This window comes from Puntigrus tetrazona, chromosome 18 (assembly GCF_018831695.1).
Source record: "Puntigrus tetrazona isolate hp1 chromosome 18, ASM1883169v1, whole genome shotgun sequence".
NCBI lineage: Eukaryota > Metazoa > Chordata > Actinopteri > Cypriniformes > Cyprinidae > Puntigrus > Puntigrus tetrazona.
The window spans coordinates 21,377,486-21,400,987 of NC_056716.1; the positions used below are offsets into that span (position 1 = coordinate 21,377,486).

At 36.2% G+C, this 23,502-nt stretch overlaps 1 protein-coding gene across 1 annotated transcript in view; it reads left to right on the forward strand.

Annotated features, from left to right (window-relative positions):
* Positions 1-1,442: 1,442 nt before the first annotated feature.
* The window catches only part of sema3ab (sema domain, immunoglobulin domain (Ig), short basic domain, secreted, (semaphorin) 3Ab), a 29,914-nt gene continuing 7,854 nt past the window's right edge, over positions 1,443-23,502 (forward strand). The window contains exons 1-13 of the mRNA XM_043264957.1: positions 1,443-1,971; positions 10,227-10,387; positions 12,732-12,794; positions 16,195-16,314; positions 16,494-16,587; positions 17,680-17,799; positions 18,805-18,947; positions 20,977-21,091; positions 21,190-21,259; positions 21,404-21,548; positions 21,649-21,868; positions 22,442-22,533; positions 22,733-22,774. Of these exons, the coding sequence (XP_043120892.1) occupies positions 1,869-1,971; positions 10,227-10,387; positions 12,732-12,794; positions 16,195-16,314; positions 16,494-16,587; positions 17,680-17,799; positions 18,805-18,947; positions 20,977-21,091; positions 21,190-21,259; positions 21,404-21,548; positions 21,649-21,868; positions 22,442-22,533; positions 22,733-22,774 (1,488 nt within the window). The 5' untranslated portion in view covers positions 1,443-1,868. The remainder of the gene's footprint in view (positions 1,972-10,226; positions 10,388-12,731; positions 12,795-16,194; positions 16,315-16,493; positions 16,588-17,679; positions 17,800-18,804; positions 18,948-20,976; positions 21,092-21,189; positions 21,260-21,403; positions 21,549-21,648; positions 21,869-22,441; positions 22,534-22,732; positions 22,775-23,502) is intronic.

A 23,502-nucleotide genomic window follows, 5' to 3' on the forward strand; every position in this document is an offset into this window, starting at 1 on the left:
ACAGAAATATGAAGAGAAGTCTGGTGGCCTGTACTTCAACATTATCGTGTTACAATAGGCAGCATCACAGCTTTGGGATATTAAAAAGAGATCAGACTGAAAGCACTGGAATCATTCATAGACTGCTCCATTGTCTTCTAGAAGTGTTGGTATGTTCTGTGGGGGAGGGATCACAGATAATGAGGTCAATGGATTTGGGGTGGAGTGGGCGGAGTCACAGAAACTGGTGTCAATCAAATATACTCAGCAAAATCATAACTGATTTAGCTCTGTGGTTATGCTTAAAGGAACAAATTAAATTGAATTAACTATACGTTCTTAAGGTAGCAATCAGTTTATTTTAGCTACATTTAAATAAACACATTGTTGACTAACTTTCAACAAAATGTGTTTATTTAAATATAGCCAAAATTTATTCTGTGAAATATGAAATAAGATGGTAGCCACTCTTTCACACAGTAAATAATGAAAATTTGTATTTACATGTATTTTCTTATTTTTATATATTAATAATTTAAATGTTTCTTATACTCCCCAGCATTTATTCAGTAAAAATTGCAATATTGCAATACCACACCTCTTTTTTAAAATTGTAGTTTATTCCTTCGATGCAAAGCTGAATTTTTTGCATCTTTACTCCCGTCTTCAGTGTCACCCGATCCTTTAGAAATCATAATAATATGGTAAATTGTTATGAAAAAGTTGTGCTGCTTAAACAGCATTTATTTGAAATAAATCTTTAGCAACATTATAAAGGTTTAATTTACTGGAACTGTTGATCAATTTAAGGCATGAATAAAAGCATAAATTTGTTAAACAATCCATCAGAAAAGAAGACTACCAGTAAATAACAATTTAAAATTCAGTCTGTTCTACACTCAAATAAAGCACACGTTTACTAGACCTTTTACATGTTTTACATCTTGACAGTCTAAATAACTGATACGAGATATGAAAATGACTGAACGGAGAACTATCACTTTAACTTTACAAGTGCCCCGACCAGCCTTTCTTTAAACATGGAATATCATCCTTCCTGCCACACTCCTTCACCTCACACGGGGAGACGTGCTAAAAATAACCGTCTGGTGTGAGGGTGGAGTTGGACGACTGTTTTCAGACTCCTGGGCGGCAGAGAACAGTGCGAGACACGGACAGGAAAGCGCAATTTCCTAATGTCCCGAGTAGGACGTAAAGTCCGTTCTTGCCTTAGATATAGAGCAAAATAAACATAGCGGGAAACCAGGATAGTGAGGTTAGGAAATATCTACCACACATGCCCTCCGATGTCAGAATGATTCCTGTGGGGTGAGTGCAACTTTGACAGTGTGTGTGGGATGTGGAAGTAGGAAAAAAGTCTACCTAGAGGATCTTCTGCTGGAAGCACAGCCCTCCCCTTTCCTCCCTCTCTCCCTCTCTCTCTCTCTCTCTCTCTCTCACTCGGTCTTTCTCAGCTGGCTCCGGTCTCTCTCAGTCTTGCGCTCTGACAGTGTGTGTGCTGAGCTTTTGCAAAGAGAGAGAGAGAGAGAGAGAGAGAGAGAGAGAAGCGCCTAGGGCTTCACCGAGCCTTAGTTGAGTTTAGTCTCAACTGTGTTACTATTTAAAACAGTCAGAGAGGAAGAGCGCACAACATCTAGGAGATAAACAACCACAGGAACACTCTTTAAAGTGAGACAGTGAGCGGTGTGGACACTCGTGGTCCTCTCCCGAGGCTGTGACTGCTTCACCAGGAGAGATGTGATCGTTGTGTGACTTATTTAATACACAGACACACCTGCTCCATCCTCAGGTGGCGTTCCGAAGGACTGGATTGCTGAACGAAACGAGTTTACCAGAGGCCGCTGGACTGCACGCAAGCAGGGGTGAAAATGGACTACCTGTGGGGGATTGTACTGCTGCTGTGGACCCTCAGAGGAGCCGACGCTCAGAGGAGCAAGAACAACGTACCCCGGCTCAAACTCTCGTATAAAGGTCAGTCACCTTCGGATTCTGCTGCTGATGGGGATTCTGGGAAAATGAGCGAGGAAGCTTAGAAGGGCAGATGTTAAAGTTTTTTGATGCTTTTTTGTTTGAAGGGGGCATACGGTTCTGGTTGCTTCTCAGGGATTTTTTTTATTGATATGATTCACGTGGCTTAATTATGCATGGTGGGTCATTTTAAAAGATGTTTCTTGGACACATATGAATGTTTGCATTCGTTATTCATAACTGATATATTAGAGTGGTGCTGGTGAGAGTGACATTGTGTCATGTGGGATAGCGCTGAGGGGTGAAATTATAGATTTTTTTCTTAATGTTTAACATTTAATCTTACAAAATCCAGATCTGCACAATTATTTGAGGCACTGCTTTACCTTATCTGATTTTGTTTGGATAACCTGTTATGGTTGATTTAGTAATATAAAAAAAAATTGACTTAGGGGAAAAAAAACTACAATTTTTGTCCTTACCACTTAATGGACTAAAGCATTTTCTACCGTTCAGAGGTTTGCAGTATTAGATTTTAGAATTTAGATTTAATTCGACAAGATACAGTATTATGTATCACACAATATTGGGTAATGAGTTCATGCACAGATTAAATCAGGCATGTGTTGTTAAGTTTGAGCACAGAGCCTGTGGGCTGAATGCGTTTGTCTGGATGCACAGGTGGGAATGTTTAAACCGCTGGCATTCATTGTTTTCCTGAAACACCTACACATACAGTACATATGCCAAAAATACAGACCAGACTCTTTTTAATTTACCTGTACATTTTGATATACAATGGTGGTTTTGCTTCAGTATGATAATTGTTTTAAATTTATACATTATTTTCAACTTGCATACATTTATTCATATATATATATATATATATATATATATGAGAACGTGTCATTGAGTCTGGCATCTGCTAATCTGATTGCCGTTTTCCGAGTTAAAACCAAAGTTGCAGGAAATGTGAAAAAGACTATTCATTTTTCAGTAGTAGCAATGCATGACGTAAATTTGTATTATTGCTATACAAGCACCCTATAAGAACAGACAACGACCCACTGCTTGAGAACCACTGATCTATTATATTCTTCTCCGCATGTACTTTCTTCCACTTTTGTTGCTCAGCCAGAGTAAATAGTTTATAAGATTGCCAGTGTTTTGAGGGAGCATGTTATGGCAAACGCAGCCAGTATAATGCAAGGTGGCTGTTTTTTAACGGTGCAGTTTTGTTAAAACATTACAACTCTTCACATCCGATCGGCGTTCGTGATGAAGTGAACCGTCAGGAGTGCATTCGCAGTATGAGTGTTTAATTGCAAGAGCTCGTTCCTCCCTCCCTCTGTAATTAGAAAGAGACACAGAGAGAGAGAGAGAGGTTTAACAGTCAGGGCAGATGGCTGTATAAAAGTGAGCCATTTCTCTCTCTGCCAGCTTTCTAATTGCACTGACAGCTCCTCATTAGCTGGCTGGTGGAAGCTGAGCTCTATATGAACCGCGGTGTGTGACTGTCAGGCGACAGACGTGCTCGATCCAGCACGCACGCATGCACAAACACACGGGGGGCTCCTTAAGTACCTAGAGCTCTCATCTGCCCCAACACACACACACGTCTGGAGCTGTTTACCGTATCAAACACTGACACCTACAGGCATACACACAGTGTTTGTGTGGAAAACAATGAAGAAAGAGACAAAGGGAGACGGAGTGGGAATGTGTGTTTGTGTTTTGCACCTAGAGATTGCATGTGTGTGTGTGTTTGTGTGTGTGTGTTTGTAATATACTCTAGGCTGATCTAAGCAAACACAACTTGGTGAAATGCCAAGACTGATTCTGATATCCACCAGCACCAGAGCAAACTCACACCTGTGAACATTTGTCATCTCGGACTGGCTGATTCATCCTTTTGCTGAATTCTCATCAATTAATATGCACGCGGCTGTGTGCAATTTATTTATTTCAGTCATTTTTCTTGAATGGTCAAACAAACAGATTGTTACAACCAAAATCAAAGCATTAACTGTTTGTATGAATCGTAGAATTGTTTGCTTTTAGTCACTGTAGGTGTATGAATATTATTAATGCACAAAAGAACACTGTAAAAAGTTATTTACTTGTTGATTTGTTTATTTATTCATTGGTTTGCATACTTATTCACTGCTATGACCCTTGAAAATGCAGTTCAATGGTAAAATCCATTTCAAATTATAATAAACAATTATAATATATATATATATATATATATATATATATATATATATATATATATATATATATATATATATATATATATTTTTTTATTATTTATTTTTTTAAATGGATCATTTATTTAAACATTAATTTGATTTAATTGAATGTAATTTAATTTAACTATTTTTGCCAGGTTTTTTTGTATTTTTACCATTTAAATCTTACCACAAAAAACACATTTTTAGTGTAGCCTGACAATATGACACAGACAAGTCGAGCCATTTACAAGAAGACAAAATTTCTTACAGGTCCTCCTATAGACATAATGATTTCCATACTATGATAATAATATTTATACTCTAACCCTCTCAGAAACCTGCTCACATTATCAGATTTAAACAAAAACGTGATTTGGCCGAATTATGAACCTTTTAAATGTCTTAACAAGTTCTTTTTAAGGTGTTTTACTAAATGAGAATATATCACAAAATGTGGTCCTCACATATACCACCAAACCTGTACACATCCATATACATGCTGTAGAGTCCCTACAGCCGTATTTCCATAAATTAGGTGTGTGTGTGTGTGTGTGTGTGTGTGGAGGATGGGAGAAAGCCACCCGTGAGGAAGTCCTGACTGAGCACTGGTGTTCCTCACAGGGATGGTATCAGTGTCCCCTTTGAGCTGAAAGTTCCCGGGGCAAGTTAACAATAACACCTTTTACATAAATGACAACTGGTGTGGAAAGAACAGGATAATGGATGTGGCTGCATGTTGTCTCAAATAAGAGGCAAAGAAACAAGAGATTGCCTACCTCGGTGCTGTATGTGTGTGTGTTTGATGGAATAATGTTTTTGGTGTAAAGCTATCCCATTCCGAAGTGAATGTTTTAAGACGGCAATAATCTCACGAAGGAATGAGAGAAGTTTTATTTCACTTTAATTAAGCTTTTAATCCACAAACACGCCAAGAATCTGGTGTTGGATTGCACTTGCAGCATGTGAACTCTCCGTATCCTCTTCAGAAAGAAAGCCGCAGAGTTAGAGCACACACACCTAAAACAATACTCCGCCAAATTCCTATGAAATGGAAAATATTTGTGCCATAATATAGGTTTTCCCCTTTGGAACGCGCAAAGGCACAAGGCAAATTGGATTTGATTTGATTTCAGGTATTTGATTGCCTTAAAATCATCTTTGGACCCTGTGGAAAGAGTTCAAACTATCAGGTACGCTAATAATCAGGACTCTAGATTTGATTAGATGAACATGCGTGCTGTGATGAATGGAAAAAGGTGAGCGTGGATAGCTCTCATGTTTCTTCTGCCCACACACACACACGCACACACACACACATGTGCCCTGCAGAGCAGAGAGCACAGGCAGTATGTAGGGTAGGGAAGTTTATTTTTATCGGCCTCAGATGGGACTGTTCCTCTGCCTCCACCTGCCCTCCCTTCCTCGCTTGTGTTCTCAGATGTTTTTCCACAACAATAGACGGAGGGAAAGAGACAGAGAGATGGTCTCTGTGGTTGAAGAGGCTGAGACTAGCTCTTCTATTCTTTAAACCAGCGAGGTTCAGATTAGCAGCATGTCTAAAGCCACTTCCTCCTGTGCGACTGCATACTGCTACTGTAGATTACCCACAGTGCCAGGCAGAGGCACCGTATGTTCTGGAATCTGACACAGAATGTGACCCATTTTGTCCTGACTCAGCTAAACCATGATAGGTTTTGTGTGGAAACCATGGTAGGATTGGATGTGTGTGTGTGTGCGTGTGTGTGTATAAGTAGTAAAACAGTAAAAACAGTAATATTGTAAAATAGTATTACAATTTTAAATAGCTTCTTTCTATTTCTATATATATATATATATATATATATATATATATATATATATATATATATATATATATATATATATATTAGTTTGATACAGAGTGTCTTTTAATATATTTAATCAGTAACACTTTATTTTAAGGTGTCACAATACAGAGTAATTACCTAATTAAATATTAAGCATTAGCCGTTGTACTTTTGTGAAACAAAATGTAATGAAGTAATAGAACAGCTTGTAATTACAGTTTGTTATCTACTTGTACACATCTACTTGTAAAGTAGCTTATGTTTGTGTAATATTATTGAATTGCAATGTAATTAGAAATGTACATTCTATATTACTTACTTAATACCTACTAATTACCTACTTAACTAGGTAATTACTCTGTATTTTGGATGCCTTAAAATGTGCTACCATTTAATGCAAAAAGCATCAACTGGTTAATAAAAACCTTAATAATTGACCGCAAACTTTTGAAAGAGAGCGTATAAAGCATAAATATAACATTGTAATTTTATTTTGTCTAATAAAGTTAGCGTGTTTTTCTCTTGCAACTGGTTTCCTTTCCAACATAAAGATTATGAATACTCTCAATTCAGTGCTTGCTTATCAAAAACCAGTAATTCATAATTCTTTGCAGACTTTGTTAACAGTGTTTCTAATCTGTACCAAAAGATTTTGGATTCTATTGATTTCAGTGACTGATTGCTAAAGTTTTACATTTGATCTGCACAATCTTACATGTTTAGTTACATGGACTTTAAACCCGTTTGGTGTTCCTTGTCTTTGTCTTCGGCAACTCAAATCCTTGATTCTGAGAACCTGTTCCTCAGGGGTGTTCTCAGGTAGTCTTTAATAGATAAATAACTCTGGGCTATATGATAATTACAGCTCATGCACTATTGATTCACACAGCAACTGTCGCCATATTGAAATCTAAGTGAAACCTGCCAAGAGCAGTCCCTTTTTGAGTCTTTTTATCAGAGTTATGTGGTTGTCTGTAATGGATATTACTGATTTAAAAAAAAGTTAAAAAAACAAAACTTTTCACTGTTTTATTAGGCAGTTAGATCATAAATCTCATATTCACATTTTACACAAGATCAGGTTTTATTGCTCCAGGCTGAAAACCTAATGTTCTCAGAAGGTATTTTATTACCAAGCCCAATTAAATGCACTTCTCGCACCTTAATCTGATCACACACTCAAATACATGCACAATGAGCAGAATGATGATGCTAATTAGATGATGTTCTATCTGTGGTATCTGATTTATGAGTTTGCAATGCCCTGGCAACCATCTAGATCATAACAGAGACGTTAATAAACATAAACACTACATCATGCTTTGTATTCAACTGTTTAACAGAGAAAAACCTGATGATTGATGCGTTTCGACGATGACACAATTGAAACAAAGTCACAGTGTTTTAAAACGTTCACACACTTGTACATACTGTACGCATAACACTTGTTCAAATGCAATGCTTTTTAAAATTCGACAGTAATCAAGTGCAGTTGATTTCCACTCTAAAGCGAGCGTTTGTGATTGTTGACTGAGTCATTTTGACATTTTAGAGTGTTTGTGCGTGTGTGTGTGTTTGATTGCTGTATGTATGTGAATATTTTAATTAGACCTCTTCCCATCACAAGTGCATTACGCAAACAGACCCTTGAAAATCTGATGAGACGCCCGTGTCAGTTATACACTCATGAACACGCGTATAGTCACGCGTTTACACCATCGGAAGCAGAAGTGAGCATAAAGCACATTTTAAAAGGGTGAAAATGCAGAAAAGAGACATTTTGACAGCAACAATGAATGACATAATTCAACAGATGTTTCTATGGCATAAAGCTCAGAGGAAACGCTCATTGCACTTTGCATATTTATTTTCCTCAATGTAACAGAAATATCCTGTGAAATATGGAAATCAACTCAAATACATAAAACATAGCATAAAACAAGCAAATATTGAACTATATAAATATGTATATATATATATATATATATATATATATATATATATATATATACACACACACACACACACACATGTATATATATATATATATATACATATTTATATAGTTCAATATTTGCTTGTATATATATATATATATATATATATATATATATATATATATATATACATATTTATATAGTTCAATATTTGCTTGTATATATATATATATATATATATATATATATATATATATATATATATATATATATATATATATATATATTACAAAATGTGATTTTAAAAAATGTCACTAATTTTGTTTACAGTTTTGCTTATTTATAATTATTTATTTATATAATACTGGTCTGTTTAACACATTTTACCAATTTCACAGATTTTTTTTCCCCTATGGTGAGGACACATATAGTAAAAAACGTCCTGATTTTGGCTGAAATTTGCTTTCTTTAGTTTTTATTTTATATAACAGGGCAGTTTTGTCTTCGAAAAAGAAAGAGTGTTTGTGAGCGTTCACGTTGAAGTGATGGCGAGATGAGTTCCATGGTGTTTCGAGTGTGTCTGAGTGTATAAAAGGCATTCTGAGTGTTTTTTAGTATGGTGCCACTCCAAACCCAAGTGAGAGATTCACTCTAGTTCTCTCTTTCTCCTCTTCTCTAACTGACCTCATTTAAGTCATCTCAATCTTAGTCCTAACCTTTCTTCACTCTGGTCTTCTCTTCTCCTCTGTAGCACTCCACAGATTTTGGCCTTCCCTTCTCACACTTTCCTCTTTCACTCTTTCCTTTGCCCGTTCTTTCTTTTTTCCCTTGAGGCTGTGTATAACATGCTTGTTATTAATTAATTAACTCATTTTTGGTAGGGGACAGGCGTAAAACATTTTTGTATCCTAAAAGTACACTGTGTACGTATGTGTTTCTTTGTGTGTCATCTGCTGCCCTTTTTGCCTTAACCTAATACAACCTAAAACCTAACGCACACATACTCATCGGTTACAATAATTGTCCAAACACTTCCATATTTCTCAGCTGCTATTAATGTCCCTCTGGAGAGCAATTTGAGTGTGACGGCAGGGAAAATCTTACTTCCCCTAAGAACAAATTCTGTAATTACAGCTTGCTGGTCCTGTCACATTTTCTGTTTTCTTTAACGTGACTTTACCACGCACCAACTAACAGAACAAACTTAAGATTTACGTATAATGATAGACAGGGACCCACAGGTATGCGTATTGACTGCTGCTGACTTACTTTTTTTGCACAGTATATAAGTTAAGAGATGTGAACTGTGGGTACAAAAAGATACCAGAGCTGTACACTTCCAACATGCCCTAATTTGCACATTACCAATTTGCACTTTTAAGCTACTAACGTGCACTCTTTAGGGGGAAAATAAGGTACAGTGGAATATCTTTTGAAAGGTACCGCCCAAATGACAGCTTTTGTAACATTTTCCTGAGAGTACATTAAATATGTAAGGCGAAGGCATCCTGTTCTAAGTGTTTTTCAGTACAGCAAATGCATAACAAGTCCTCCAAAAAGGAATTTGATAGTCAAAAATGAAATATTCCATAACACTCACGCACTTTATTCTCAGTTGTCTGAAGCAATACCATATGTTTGTTTGAGGAACGAACCAAAATTGTCAGTCATTATTTACTATAAATCCACTGCAGCCCTCAGAAATCATCTCTGCATGCACGTTTTCAAATATGAGTGTCAAGATAACTCAAATTCTAGTCTGTCTCTCACAGAAAGCTACTGCGTATTATACTGTGTTTTCTTTTGGCTTATTAGCTGTTGTATGAATCTGAGTGTGAGTAAACGAACACAGAAATGTAATTATTGGTTAAGTAATACCTAGCAAATATTTTAAAACTACCTGAAACAAATTTATGACAATGTTTGCTCTTGTCGGCTTGGCAAGATTCAGCCCTTTGTGTAGAGCATAAACTACAAAAGCAAAAATATATCTATGCGTATCCATGAGCACCGTCAGCTTTCCCAGCCGTCTTTTAGCCAAACCACAGTCACACGTCTCACACACACTAGAGCAGAGCTGAGCTGTTCTCTGCCAAAGCCAAGGTCCATCTATCTGTCTCCCTCTCAACCGTAGACGAGGTCGGAAAGCATCATATTTGAAAGCTCAGAATACGGGTGTTAATGTTTCTGTCAGCTTTTGCTTTTGAAGTTTGTAGGAGACCCAATAAATCCAATATACCATATTCACTTTTTCCCCACAGAAATGTTGGAGTCTAACAACCTGCTCACTTTCAACGGATTGGCCAACAGCTCTGCCTATCACACCTTTTTACTGGACGAGGAGAGAGGTCGGCTCTTTGTGGGCGCCAAAGATCACGTGCTGTCTTTCAACTTGGTGGACATCAATCTAGACATGCAACTGGTAAGAAACGATCAGGATAACAATAACCAGTTTGATTGGTCAGCATTACAAATGGGGTTCAAATGAAATTGATGTAGTTGCTAGTTGTAGGGTGAGTTTTCTGAATGACTAGTCGACTGCATGCTTGGTTGTAGGTAATCCATGCATAACTAGTTTAGGTTATCTATAGGACACTAAAACGGAGACGGATAACTAGAATATTTCTCATGAAGTCTGAAAGGAAATGTCTTGAAAAGGATGCTTTGAAAACTGTCATGATAAATCCTTTCAGGGATGTTATGTCTCAAATGTCACCGCTTTAAAAACCACAGCTAACATGCTTAAAATATCCAGTTTGAATGTGGTGCTCGCAGTAAAAATTGGCTAGCCTTTAAAATTGTTCATTATGCTATATTATGTCAAATCTAATTCAATCTTTCTGTCAACTTTTTTTCTTTACTTTTTGAAACTGATGATAATATAGCGTTGATCTAAACTTTTGCACCTTAGTTTTTAATTGAAAAATCCATTAATTGTGGAATATTTTGCCAATATTTACCCCAATACTGATGTTAAATTACAAATGCAAAACCAAAATGAGTCAAATCCAATATTTGGTCATATAATGAGAAATTTATTAGCATTATACATGCCTTATATGCATATTCACATATATGTAGTTGCTCTCTCTTTTTCTCTCTCTCTCTTATTCTCCTGTTCTCTTTCTCAGCCTTATACACACAAACACGAACACATCAGCACACAAGGGGATCTGTTTCCAGCGAAAAGAGAATGAATATTTCAGGGCAAAGCTGTCATACTGATCACATAGAGTCTGGCTGAGAGCTGCTATCCATTCACCTGGATAAATAATGAACAAAATAAACGTAGCAAAGTACAGACAAACGGCGCCAGGGCAAAACCACAGCCCACTTTAGCCTATATACAACTTTATAAACATAACCTTCACAGAACAAAGGTAATATAAATGTTACCGTATGAGCAAGCACAGGATATATATATAATTTATCCTGAAGAATTTACTTTAGTCAGCTATCTTACTTACATTGTAAGAAGCTGTTAAAACAGAACATGTTCTCTATAGATATCTGAGCTGAATGAGGCTTATTGATATGTTTCCATTGGCCATCGTGCCCCATTATAAAACAAAAAGGAGGTCAACTAGTTCAGTTATTGTCAGGAATAGCGACATATATACTAGGAACCTTTATAAAGGAGGTCTAATGAGGGCAACGTGTACCTTTCTTCTTCCATGCCCAAGTTCCAAGAGTGAATATTCAGTTCTGTAGTCTGTCTCTTTCTCTTTCTCGCAAACACAGAAACACAATTTCACTCAGAGCTTATCTGATCAGTGTGCAGTTTCACACGTTCACAGCCATCAGACAGGAGCTCCATTACAGCACACTGAGCTTGCTGTGACAGCAGTCCCACAGAAACCTCCTTCCTCCCATTAATACAGTTCCATTACTCTTTCCACCAAAGACCTCTTGCAAGATTTCCCAGGATTAAACAACACATATGGAAAGTTCTGTCTAGACCCTGGCTAATGCAATAGCCAACACTGATACAGATTTGCGCTAAAGAATGCAGTATGTGCTGGAGCTTTGGAACAGGCATGTTTTTAGGAAGTCAGTGTTTATAAAAATGATGATGATTATGCATATTTACCATTTTGGGGTGAAATTTAGTTTTATGAAACATATAGTTTAACAGGCTAGAAATTAGAATAAACAAATGTTCTGACCATTTATTCTTTCACTTATGGGTTTATTTTAGTGCTGTCAAATGATTTATTGTGATTATTCGAATATAAAACTTTCTGTTTGCATAATGTAGTTCTGTGTATATTTATTGTGAATATATAAGCTCACACACATGCATATTTACATGTGATTGCATGTCTATATTTATAACCATATTGTTTATATAATAAATAAATATATTTAATATACAAACAGCATTTTTCTGAAATGTTAGCATGCATGTGTGTGCATTATCTATATATAATTGTTGTAATAATTGTGAAAATAATTATATAATATATGAAATAGTTTTATTACAGGTTAAATACTTTTTGTAGATTTCTAAATATGTTCAGTGGCATCAGTGAACTTAATGTGATGTGTGTGTATTGCATGCTGGGAGATTCAAATTATCCAGATAAACTTGTTGCTACTGTATATTTTAGTATGAATTCTCGTTGTTTTGTAGTTTTAACCCACATGAAGTGGAAAAATGTGTAATATTTACTTGCTCAGAGCAAGTAGGTTGCTACAAGTGGTTCTCTGGAGGTTAATAGACATCAAGAAACAAACTCCTTTAATTTTCTTTCTTTGACCGGTAGATATCTTGGCCTCCTTCACCGACTCGGCGAGATGAATGCAAGTGGGCTGGGAAGGATGTCCAGGTAAGTGCTCCTCTTTGGCTTTGCATTTTTTCCCCATCCCCTCTCTTCTGTCCTCTCCGCAACCCTGAGATCTGTCAGATAGACCTCACTGATGCACTGAACTGCACTGTTACACTTCTCTCCGCTTCATCTCACTTTGTAGTACACGCATGTGTGCTGTAACTTATAATTAGATCAGAAAGATGAGACCATATAAATCATTACAACACAATCTGTAGCTGTGAACAGAGCGGCCCTCTGATCTAATGTTTTACTGATTTTTTTACTTTGATAATAGGAAATGTTACTTAAACAGCATATTAGAATGATTTCTGAAGGATCATGTGAATTTGAAGACTGGAGTAATGATGCAGAAAATTCAGTTTTGCGTCACGAGAATAAATTACATTTGAAAACTATGCTAAAACTAAGTACATTTGAAAACTAAGTGCCCCTATTATAGGTTATGAAAGTTTCATATTTTGGTTTTGGGAGTGCCCAACAACAGACTGACATGCATGCGAGTGAAAACACTTTAATTTTCTTATAATATGTATTTATTTTTACCTTATTGGTTTAACGACTCCCAAACGATTTTTTCAACGATTCATTTTTCCAAACCCCTCTGGTGATTGGTCAGTTTATTTAAAGCAGTGTTTGTGAGCTTTTACCGCTTCAAAAGCAGAACCTAGTGGCAAAGAATTAATTTGAAAATTAATTTTAATTCAGACAAATGCGAAAAGACCAACACATTAAATTAATTTGTTTAAAAATACGGTTTACTTTCAGATTTTTTGCAGGATGTTTTCATTCACTTAGAGCTGTTACAAACTTCATGAAAGGTAAATTTAAAAAAATCCATAATAGAGGCACTTTTAAAGTAAAAGAGTAAATTGTAATAATATGTTACAATATTTTACTTTATTAATCAAATAAATGCAACCTTTAAACCTTCAAAAAACCTTCAAAGACTCCAAACCTTTGATCAAAAGTGTATATTTGCATTTAAAATATATTTTTTCATTATTATATATAATATGTCTTTTAATCATAGTAAATGTAATATTTGAGATGGATCCAAATCAAGACATGATTGGTTTGCTTTTGACAAGAACAGCAATTCTGAGAAGGTAAAGCTGAGCATGTCTGTCATCCATCTTTCGCTTTCACAAACAAAGCCGAAGGTTTCTCTCAGAAAATCAGTTCAGCAGATGTCAGTGGAAGAATGAATAAAAACCAAATCACTGAATTGTGGGACAACGGTGTGTAAACACTTTCCAGGCTGGGCTGCCATTTGCTCTCATAAATTCCATCGCGGATCCTGCCCGAGGCGCTGCCTTGAACATATAGAACCATAGAAAGCGGCCCTCAGCGCTGTTAGCATCATAAAGAAACTATAAGGTTGGTTGGGTTTCAATGGTGCTTATTTGAATTGCAATAACATGCATTGTGTGAGATTTTGATGTAAACATGTTTTCGATGAATGGATGGGTGCTCACTGAAAGATGGCTTTTATCTGAAGAGAGGGGCGCTGCTGAAAAGAGACAGATTGACTGAGGCTTGTTCTGCTCAAAGAGAGTTTGACTCAAGCTTGTCTGAAGTAAATGGGAGTATATCAATTTAGGGCCCTTTTGAGGGCCGGTGAAGATAGAAAACTGCTGGTCCTGTTGAAGGATCTCAGCCGCAGTTTGTAGAGATTGAGATCAATGCTTATGGATCAGAAGTCTTCACAAAAACAATCATTTATGTTGGTGGAGATGTTGCTTGTTAGGTAAGATTAGACAAGTGTTAATTAGAAGTGTTTGATTATTGTATTATTTATAGTAAATTAGTAAATGGAGAGCTTAAACTCTAATTAATACCATGCGTTTTTTGTCCTGGTGAGGGAAACATGTCAGTTTGAATGAAGTCTGAGTTATCCAATTAAAAAAAAACGTTTGCTGGTTGCTGGGAGAAATTCATACAAATGAGTTACATATAATGGTCGAGGTACATTAAGTTGGGAGGTTGGAGAAATATAGCTAAACTAAAGCATCAGTCAGTCAATATTGATGGAATGGAAAAAGCAGAATCTTTGAGTCACATATTATACGTTGTCATACTTTTCTGTAAAGCTTTTCCACATCAGATGAGTCACTTTAGTCCGTTCCAGATGAGACTTGCTCAGACACGTGGCTTTAACACAACTGAGGAGCTTCTGATCACATGCATGCACATTTCCACAGGCAAAATCCCTGATCAGATGCTACAGTGGAGCAGACAAATACAAATAACACACACACACACACACACACACACACTAACCCTGAGAGTACAGGCCACTGGGGAGCTCTGGACGCCCATAACAGGATTTCCCTGTTAATGCACTAAACACCCTGCTGAAAAACAGCTCCAGCTGTTGTAATATTTTCCTTTTAATGAAGCATTTTGTGTGAGCGTGTTGGTCAGCTGTGCCGCTGTGTGTGGAATTCTGCTGTAGGAGATCGATGAACACAGAAATTATGCAATAATAAAGAACATGAAATGATTGGGTTAGCCCACGCATTACAACATGACAATCTGATGACATCAAAACACTACCTTTATGCAACCATCATAACAAAATGACATCATTGTGCAACCTGAGTGATAATAAAAAGGTAGCTATTAGCGAATGTATGAAGTCACGGGAATCACAGGTTAATAATACAATAGATAATAACTGTCTTTTTATGTGCAGAAAATCTGAAGGTAAAAATTTAATTATTACTTTGTTTCATTTGAGTGTAAATAAAATAAATCTAATATTATTAATAATTGATTTATTAATTAATATGATTGAATATAGAATACGTTTTAATAAGTAGTCATTCCTGTTATATCAAAGCTGAATTTTAAGCACCATGACAATGGGAAAAAAAGCTAACAAAAAAAACAACAACTCATTATCTGACTGATTCTAAAAACAAATAAATACAATATTTTAAATAAAAAAAAACACTGTAAATTATTGCTCTAATGCAAATTGAATGTATTCCAAATGACTGAATTTTACTCCAGTGTCACCATGATCCAACTGAATTTTCTGCTCTACATTAATGTACATTAATTGTGTCCTAAGTGCCCAAGTACTTTCTTCGACCACTGCATGTGTGTGTGTGTGTGTGTGTGTGTGTGTGTGTGTGTGTGTGCGCGTAGGTGATAAGCTGCGTCTGTCGGCATTTGTTGACACAGATGGCATGTGTTTATTTATCTGAGAACGTACTGACCACTGTGAATCAAGAAATATAGATGCACCGCAGACTTAGTTTGCTTTTCTCTCTGTCATGTTCAAGGTGTTGTTTTGGAAGTTTCTGTCGGTAAAATATTGACTACATCAATATAAATGCTGTTTTCTGATCATTAATTGATGTTGTTTTGCTCTCTCTCTCTCACTCTGCAGAAGGAGTGCTCAAACTTCATAAAGGTTCTACAGCCGTTCAATCAGACACACTTGTATGTGTGCGGAACAGGAGCCTTTCATCCCATCTGTTCTTATGTGGAAGTGGGCAAACGCCCGGAGGTAAATCCTTTCTTTCACTGTTTATCGGTGTTTCTGTTCTTATCCCAATTCTGTCAATTTTGCTTATTTCGAAGTTCTGACCTAAAAATGATGCTAAAAATTTTCGAATCGCAGAGAATTAGAATACATATAATATAAATGTTTCATTGGGGATTGTCTTTGTGCTTGTTTCTATCCAGGACAACATTTTTCGTCTGGGGTCGTCAAGCTATGAGAATGGCCGCGGAAAGAGTCCATACGACCCAAAACTGCTGACTGCTTCCATGCTGATCGGTGAGTGATGTTGAATACGAACGACCGATTTTCTTGTTAAAACTTGACTGTAATTGAAGCAAGTAGGGACCATAGTACAAATAAAATGCACAGAGAAGACAAACTTATTAAAGGGAAGAGTTTACAATGTGTGAAAAATGTAAACTGATTGATTCAGATATAATTCATTATTATAATTTAATGTTACTTTATTGTTTTCAACATTTTTATAATAATATAATATTAATTAATTTATATTATTATTATTAATAATAATAATAATAATAATAATAATAATAATAATAATAATAATAATAATAATAATAATAATAATATAATAATAATAAACATATAAATATAATTTAATTTAATTTAATATTTTGAAAATGCAGTTTGTCAATGGGGTCCAAACATCAGAATCTAATTAAAATATAGAATGTAATTTAAATATGTATGTATCAAATACTGTTTTATTCCTGTTACATTTTAAATGATAAATTATACTTTTAAATTATACTTTTGACTCAAATATGCTCATAATATAATTACAGTGCTTATGTTTGTTTTCTCAGTAGCACTTGTTATGCTTCACAGAGCATTTTTTTTTGTCATTCTGAGAAATGAATCAAACTATAAACGGAACATACATTATTTTTGGTTAGTCAGAGAAGAATAACACAGGTCTGTGTTGTGTATGTGGTGTGTGGCAGTGCATAATCCGGAGTGTGTTTTGCTCTGGTTCATGTGTTCTGAATGGAAACTCAACACCCTTGATTATTGCTCTCTCTTCGAGGATGACCAGTGCAAACTGTTCCTCTGGTTTTGTGCTTTACCTGCAGAGCGTTCTACTGTTAAATCTCTCATCTCAGATTAAAGGTCACTCATGACACACAAACACACACACATCCTCTCACGCCATTCTTGAGCGTGAAATTGCCTGCAAGTGTTGACTGTCACACCTCTTTGAGTCTTCACCCGAGTCGTTATTAAAGTGTACTAAACCCAGACTGAACTAGTTCCTCCTGTCTCCTGACATTTCATTCTTGCCATTCACATTGAACTCACATCAACCATTCTAAATATGAGTTTTAATTACTGTTTTTTGATCATCAGACGGGGAGCTTTATGCTGGGACATCGGCTGACTTCATGGGCCGGGACTTTGCCATTTTCCGAACGTTAGGCAAGCACCATCCAATCAGAACAGAGCAGCATGACTCCAGATGGCTCAATGGTGAGACACAAACACATATTAATTAAATTTCTGTTAAGCAACTCTGAGGTTTCAGCAGCTATTGCTTCAGCCATCAGTGTCACATGATCCTTTCGAATGAATTAAAATTGCCTATTTGCTGCCTTCATTGTTGAAAACAGTTGTGCTGCTTGATATTTTAAGAAGAATTTTTTACATTTTATGACCAGAAAGATTTAAAAAACTATACGCGTTGGAATGTTTATACATCATAATTCTTCTAACATTAAAAATGCTGTATTTATTTCTCGCGACATGACTTTTTATGTCACAACATGATGTTCCTTCTTATTTTCAGATTCTTATTCTGAAATGTAGTAATTAAATTTTCATTCTCTTGAAGCAGGCAGTTATATGACAGAAACAGAAAACTCCTTAACCGGAAGAGCTGGATTTTTAATCTCTTTCGGAAAAGTAAAAGTTATCAAATGTCGTTACCTCACATCTTGTGTGCTAGCATGTTTGTCAGTAGACATCTGAAGGAATTACAATTATACAAACACCAAAAAGCGTCATTTCCTCATACTTCTTTTTTTGTTGACCAAAGTAACAATTAAGGATTAAATGAATGCCTTTGGCTCCAGTGAACAGGTTTTGCGTCATAGAAGTGTGTGCATGCCTGCGTGTGTGTGTGTGTGTGTGTGTGTGTGTAGATGTGGAGAGGTAACTGTGTAGGTCTATGTGAGCTGGTGCCACGGTAATGTCACGTGAGATGTTTGTGATGTGGCTCTTGGACCTCTGTGAATACAGCAATAACTTTGACTAACCATGAAAAACAGGCTGTGAAGAGCTGGGGCCCACAACACCATAAATAGAGCCTATGCATACTTAACAAGTCACACACACACACACATGTAAATTTGAGAGTCAGTCCCATTCAACTAGGAACAATGATGCTTAAAATGTCGGTACTCTTGCTGTTAAAAATCATCGGTCCACGGTATTTTTTATTCTTTTGTGTTAACGTTTAGTTTGTTGTCCTTCCAGATCCTAGATTTATCAGTGTGCATCTCATCCCGGAGAGCGACAACCCTGAAGACGACAAGATCTATTTGTTCTTCAGGGAGAACGCCATCGATGGAGAGCAAGTCAGCAAAGCCACACACGCCAGAATCGGACAGCTATGCAAGGTACAGATACTCATCACACATGCGTACACCAAAGGACCACACATACATAGTCCGCGAGATGCTCCACGCACACTTTAGCTCGATTTATATCTGGAGTTATCTGTTATATTTCAGCTTTGCTCCAGATACAACCTAGGATCATTGGAAAAACGTGCCTCTGCCTATATTTTTGCAGAAGTCCAACCTCAACACTTTTACCATTTGAAAAGTAATAAATTTTGAAGTTTGCATCCCATAACCAGCTCTGTGTGTATGGCTTTCTGATGCAATCAACTTGCTTGTTAGCACACCTGGTAGAGTATGGCACTTGCACTGCAAAGCGCTTATGTATGAAGGTTGTGAAACATGTATCATGCCAATAGAGATAAAAGACTTAGAAGTGAGCTAATATAGAATGGTTGCTTTAGTGATTATTTCTGTTTGCTTGGCAGTCAATTGGACGCTCCTGCTTTTTATCTAAAATAACTTAAATTGTGTTCCGAAAATGAACAAAGCTTTTACAGGTTTAGAACGACATAGGGATAAGTGATGAATGACAAAATGTTAATATTTTGGGGTCGAGTAACCCTTTAAGCACAGTTTGGGACTCCTTTTCTCTGAAAAATACTTTAGGAAACAGGAGACTATTTCCGTTTGCTCTTATAAGAGACGATTGCGGTATTAACCAGATCTCATTTGTGGTCTCACTTTACTACGGTAAGGCACACAACACCTCATGGTTAAGATACAGGTAGGTGGATGGCTCTGCCAGTGTTTTTGCATTTGGCTTCACCTCTGTTTTGTGGCCTTGCTCTCACCCCCCACCGTGAAACCTAAGAGATGCCTAAAATGTCACAGGAGCCATCAGCCGAGAGAACAAAGACTGCTCTGTGGAGAAAATGTGAGACTTTGGCAGACTCGCTCAGCTCAAGTGCGAGTCTACAGCTTGAAGTGGTAGAAAGGTGTTCTCAATTACAGCTCGCTCGGTATTCCGGTATGACTGGAATCCTACCTTCACCGACGCAGACAATTGTCTTATTATGCAGAGCGTATATTTAGTTTACGCAACACATTTTCCAGCCCTGCTAATTAGAGCTGATCAATCCACAGTAAAGGAGATTGTTTATATTTCTCATGTGTGCTGTCAGGTTTTTACGCAAAACAAGATTGTAGGCATTCGTGTGTATTTACACATGCACACACCTCTTTAAAATGAATGAATCATCAATAATCATTCTAGAAATAAATGTTTTCTGTTCTAAAGATGACTGGAGTTATTGTTTTTAGGACTTTTATGTTGTAGTGCATCTACTTTAAAGGGGTCGTGAATTGATAAATCTATTTTCCTTAATCCTTTTGACATATTAACTGTTGTACTGTTTGACATGTTGTACTATAAAAACACTGCACGTTTCAGAACATAATACTCCAAACTTCCTTTATAGTCTAGAAACAGCTTTTATTGAAGCTGCCAAAATGACATTATAATTTCTTATGTAATGTAAATTCATATTTTTTTTTATGTTTGTAAATTGTAAACATTACATGTAACATGTTCTATTCATGATCCCTTTAATCACAATTTAATAGGAATGGAAATTTAGTTTGTCCTGTCGAAATGAAAAATGCCAAACTGAATTGTTTCTATTCACAATGCAATTTGAATTGTCTGTGCCCCACAAAAATGTAGTGAATTTTAGTTCAAATAAATTCAATATATATATTCAACAAAATACATAAAGGTAATATTCTAGATTATTCTTCAATAATCTCTATATATTAAAACGTTTCCTTTTTTTAAACTTTTAAATTCAGGTGCCTTGAATTTTTCTTTGATATAAAAATGTAATTTTAATTTTAATTTCAATGCTATTTCCTGTTTTATAACTCAATTCAAATGGATTTAAATGGATTCTCTTTTCAATTCTGAATGGCACACTGCTCTTAGTGCTTAAAAAATGGTGCTAATTATATTCTTTTCTACATCAGCATGCCTGAACTAAACATTAAGTTAAATGATACAAGTACTTTTTTTTTTTGTCCCTGACAGAACGATTTCGGAGGCCACAGGAGTTTGGTGAACAAATGGACCACGTTTCTGAAGGCCCGTTTAATCTGCTCCGTTCCTGGCCTTAATGGCATCGACACACACTTTGATGAACTACGTAAGTGACCCATGCTATAACAACACCGTCATATTTTTCTGCACTTCTCAAGCTTGTCATATTTGGTTGACCACTTACTATGTTTTGATCGTTTTTAGAGGATGTTTTTCTCATGAGCTCCAAGGATCCCAAAAACCCTATTATATATGCTGTATTTACAACATCCAGGTATTAAAACATACAATTTACACCAAATTCCCTTTTGCCACTAAGCCTGAATGCTTATTCTATTTAGACCTTGATAATTGGGTCTTAAGTCCCTGAAGTGGAAGCCGTCAAAAAACTCATAATTGCTGTTTCTCTGGTTTATAGTAACATCTTTAAGGGCTCAGCGGTGTGTATGTACAGTATGGCGGATATCAGGAGGGTGTTTCTGGGCCCCTATGCCCACCGAGATGGACCCAACTACCAATGGGTACCATTTTTGGGTAGAGTGCCGTATCCAAGACCTGGCACGGTAAGACGGCCAATCAGTGATGCCTTTTTACATTTCACTTTTCAATTTAAAGTGATTTGTCTGCTTGGATTTGAACACACGTTCTTCTGGATGTTGACAGTGCCCCAGCAAAACGTTTGATGGTTTTGAATCAACAAAGGACTTTCCTGATGATGTTATCACATTTGCCAGAAGCCATCCAGCCATGTACAACCCAGTGTTCCCCATCAACAACCGTCCAATCATAATCAAAACCGATGTTGACTATCAGTTCACACAGATAGTGGTGGACAGGGTGGAGGCAGAAGATGGACAGTATGATGTCATGTTTATTGGCACCGGTGAGTGGAATAAAGTTTTTTTTAAATCATTAGATTTTAAGTGCCATCATTATGAGTTATGAAAGGTTCATATTTTGGTTTTTGGAGTCCCCAACACTAGGTTGACATGCATGCAAGGTCAAAAAACACTTTCATTGTCTTATAATATGCATTTATTTTAACCTTACATGACTCCCAAAGAAATCTCTCAATGATTAATTTTCCCAAGACCCTTTGCGTTGATTGGACCTATTGGTCTAATTTAAATTTTATCATGCCTGCAATGCCGGATAAAGCCACGTTTACAGTGTTTCTAGGGAAACTGCTATTTTACCGCTCCAAAAGCAGCACCTAGTGACAAATAATTAATTAGCATTTTCATTCAGACCAATGACTCGTTTGAATGATTCAGAGCTGACTTTCCTTTGAGAGACAAGAACTTCATACACGGGGCACTTTCAGATTTAAAACTTTGCAGAATGTTTTTATTCACTTACACACTGCAAGGTAATTTTCAAAAATCCATAATAGAGGCACTTTAAACCATATACTGTATGTAAAAATCATGTTAATTATGCTATTTTTCAACTGTAGACATGGGCACCGTTCTTAAGGTGGTTTCTATCCCCAGAGGAACATGGCACGATCTTGAAGAAGTCCTGTTGGAAGAGATGACTGTGTTCAGAGTAGGTTCATTAGACTGATTTATTTACACTTGGTTTATTATTATGATATTATTTTATACTACTTCTTTACATTGTACGCTTTAGCATTTTTCCACTAAAATAGTCCAAAGGCATATTTTCCATATTTTTTTGGTAATATATAATTACAATAAAGCATTATATAAATATAAAGCATTAAAAACACCTTTTTGTTTTACAGGAACCAACAGCTATTACAGCTATGGAACTTTCCACAAAGCAGGTTGGTATTATTAGAACTGCAAACAACGCATCTCTTAATGCAATAAAAAGGTGGCAGTGCTGAACATAATTCCATTAAGCAAGTATGAGAAACATAATTGGTTTGCTAAAGTGCAGAGAAAAGATTGAATTTAAAAGATTAAAATAAGCCTAATACTTCATAGATCACAATACGTCTTATGCACTTACTGTATGCAGAAATTCATAATGTGTGTGTAAATGTGTTCTTATCCTTATTATTCAGAAAAAAACTCAAATCTCAATATTATTCTTTTTATTGTGTTTTTATCAAAAAATGACATGCTTGGTGAACAGGAAATTGTTTGAAAATCTTACCAACTCCAATACTTTGAATGCTAATATAAATACAGAAAGAAATAACATGCATTGAATGCTTTAATCTGATGAATGTTCTAAAGGTGTGCAGTTATTTTATTTTAACCACGTAGCTTGAGTTGATCCTAAATATTATCCTAAATTTCAACTTGCAAACTTGTTAGTGGATCATTATGTCTCTAATATGCGACCTCTGTAAGAACACAACCAGCGTAGCATGCGGGGTATTTAAAAACATTGAACTAGCTAGCCAAGTTAGCGGTGGGTGTTTTGTGAGGAAACTGTGATGCCGCGCTACATTTTGTTGACAGAGGTGGTATAGACCAGTCAGATTTATCATGTACCAAAAAACCCAGCACAGATCTCACACTCAGGCTGGGTTACACACACACG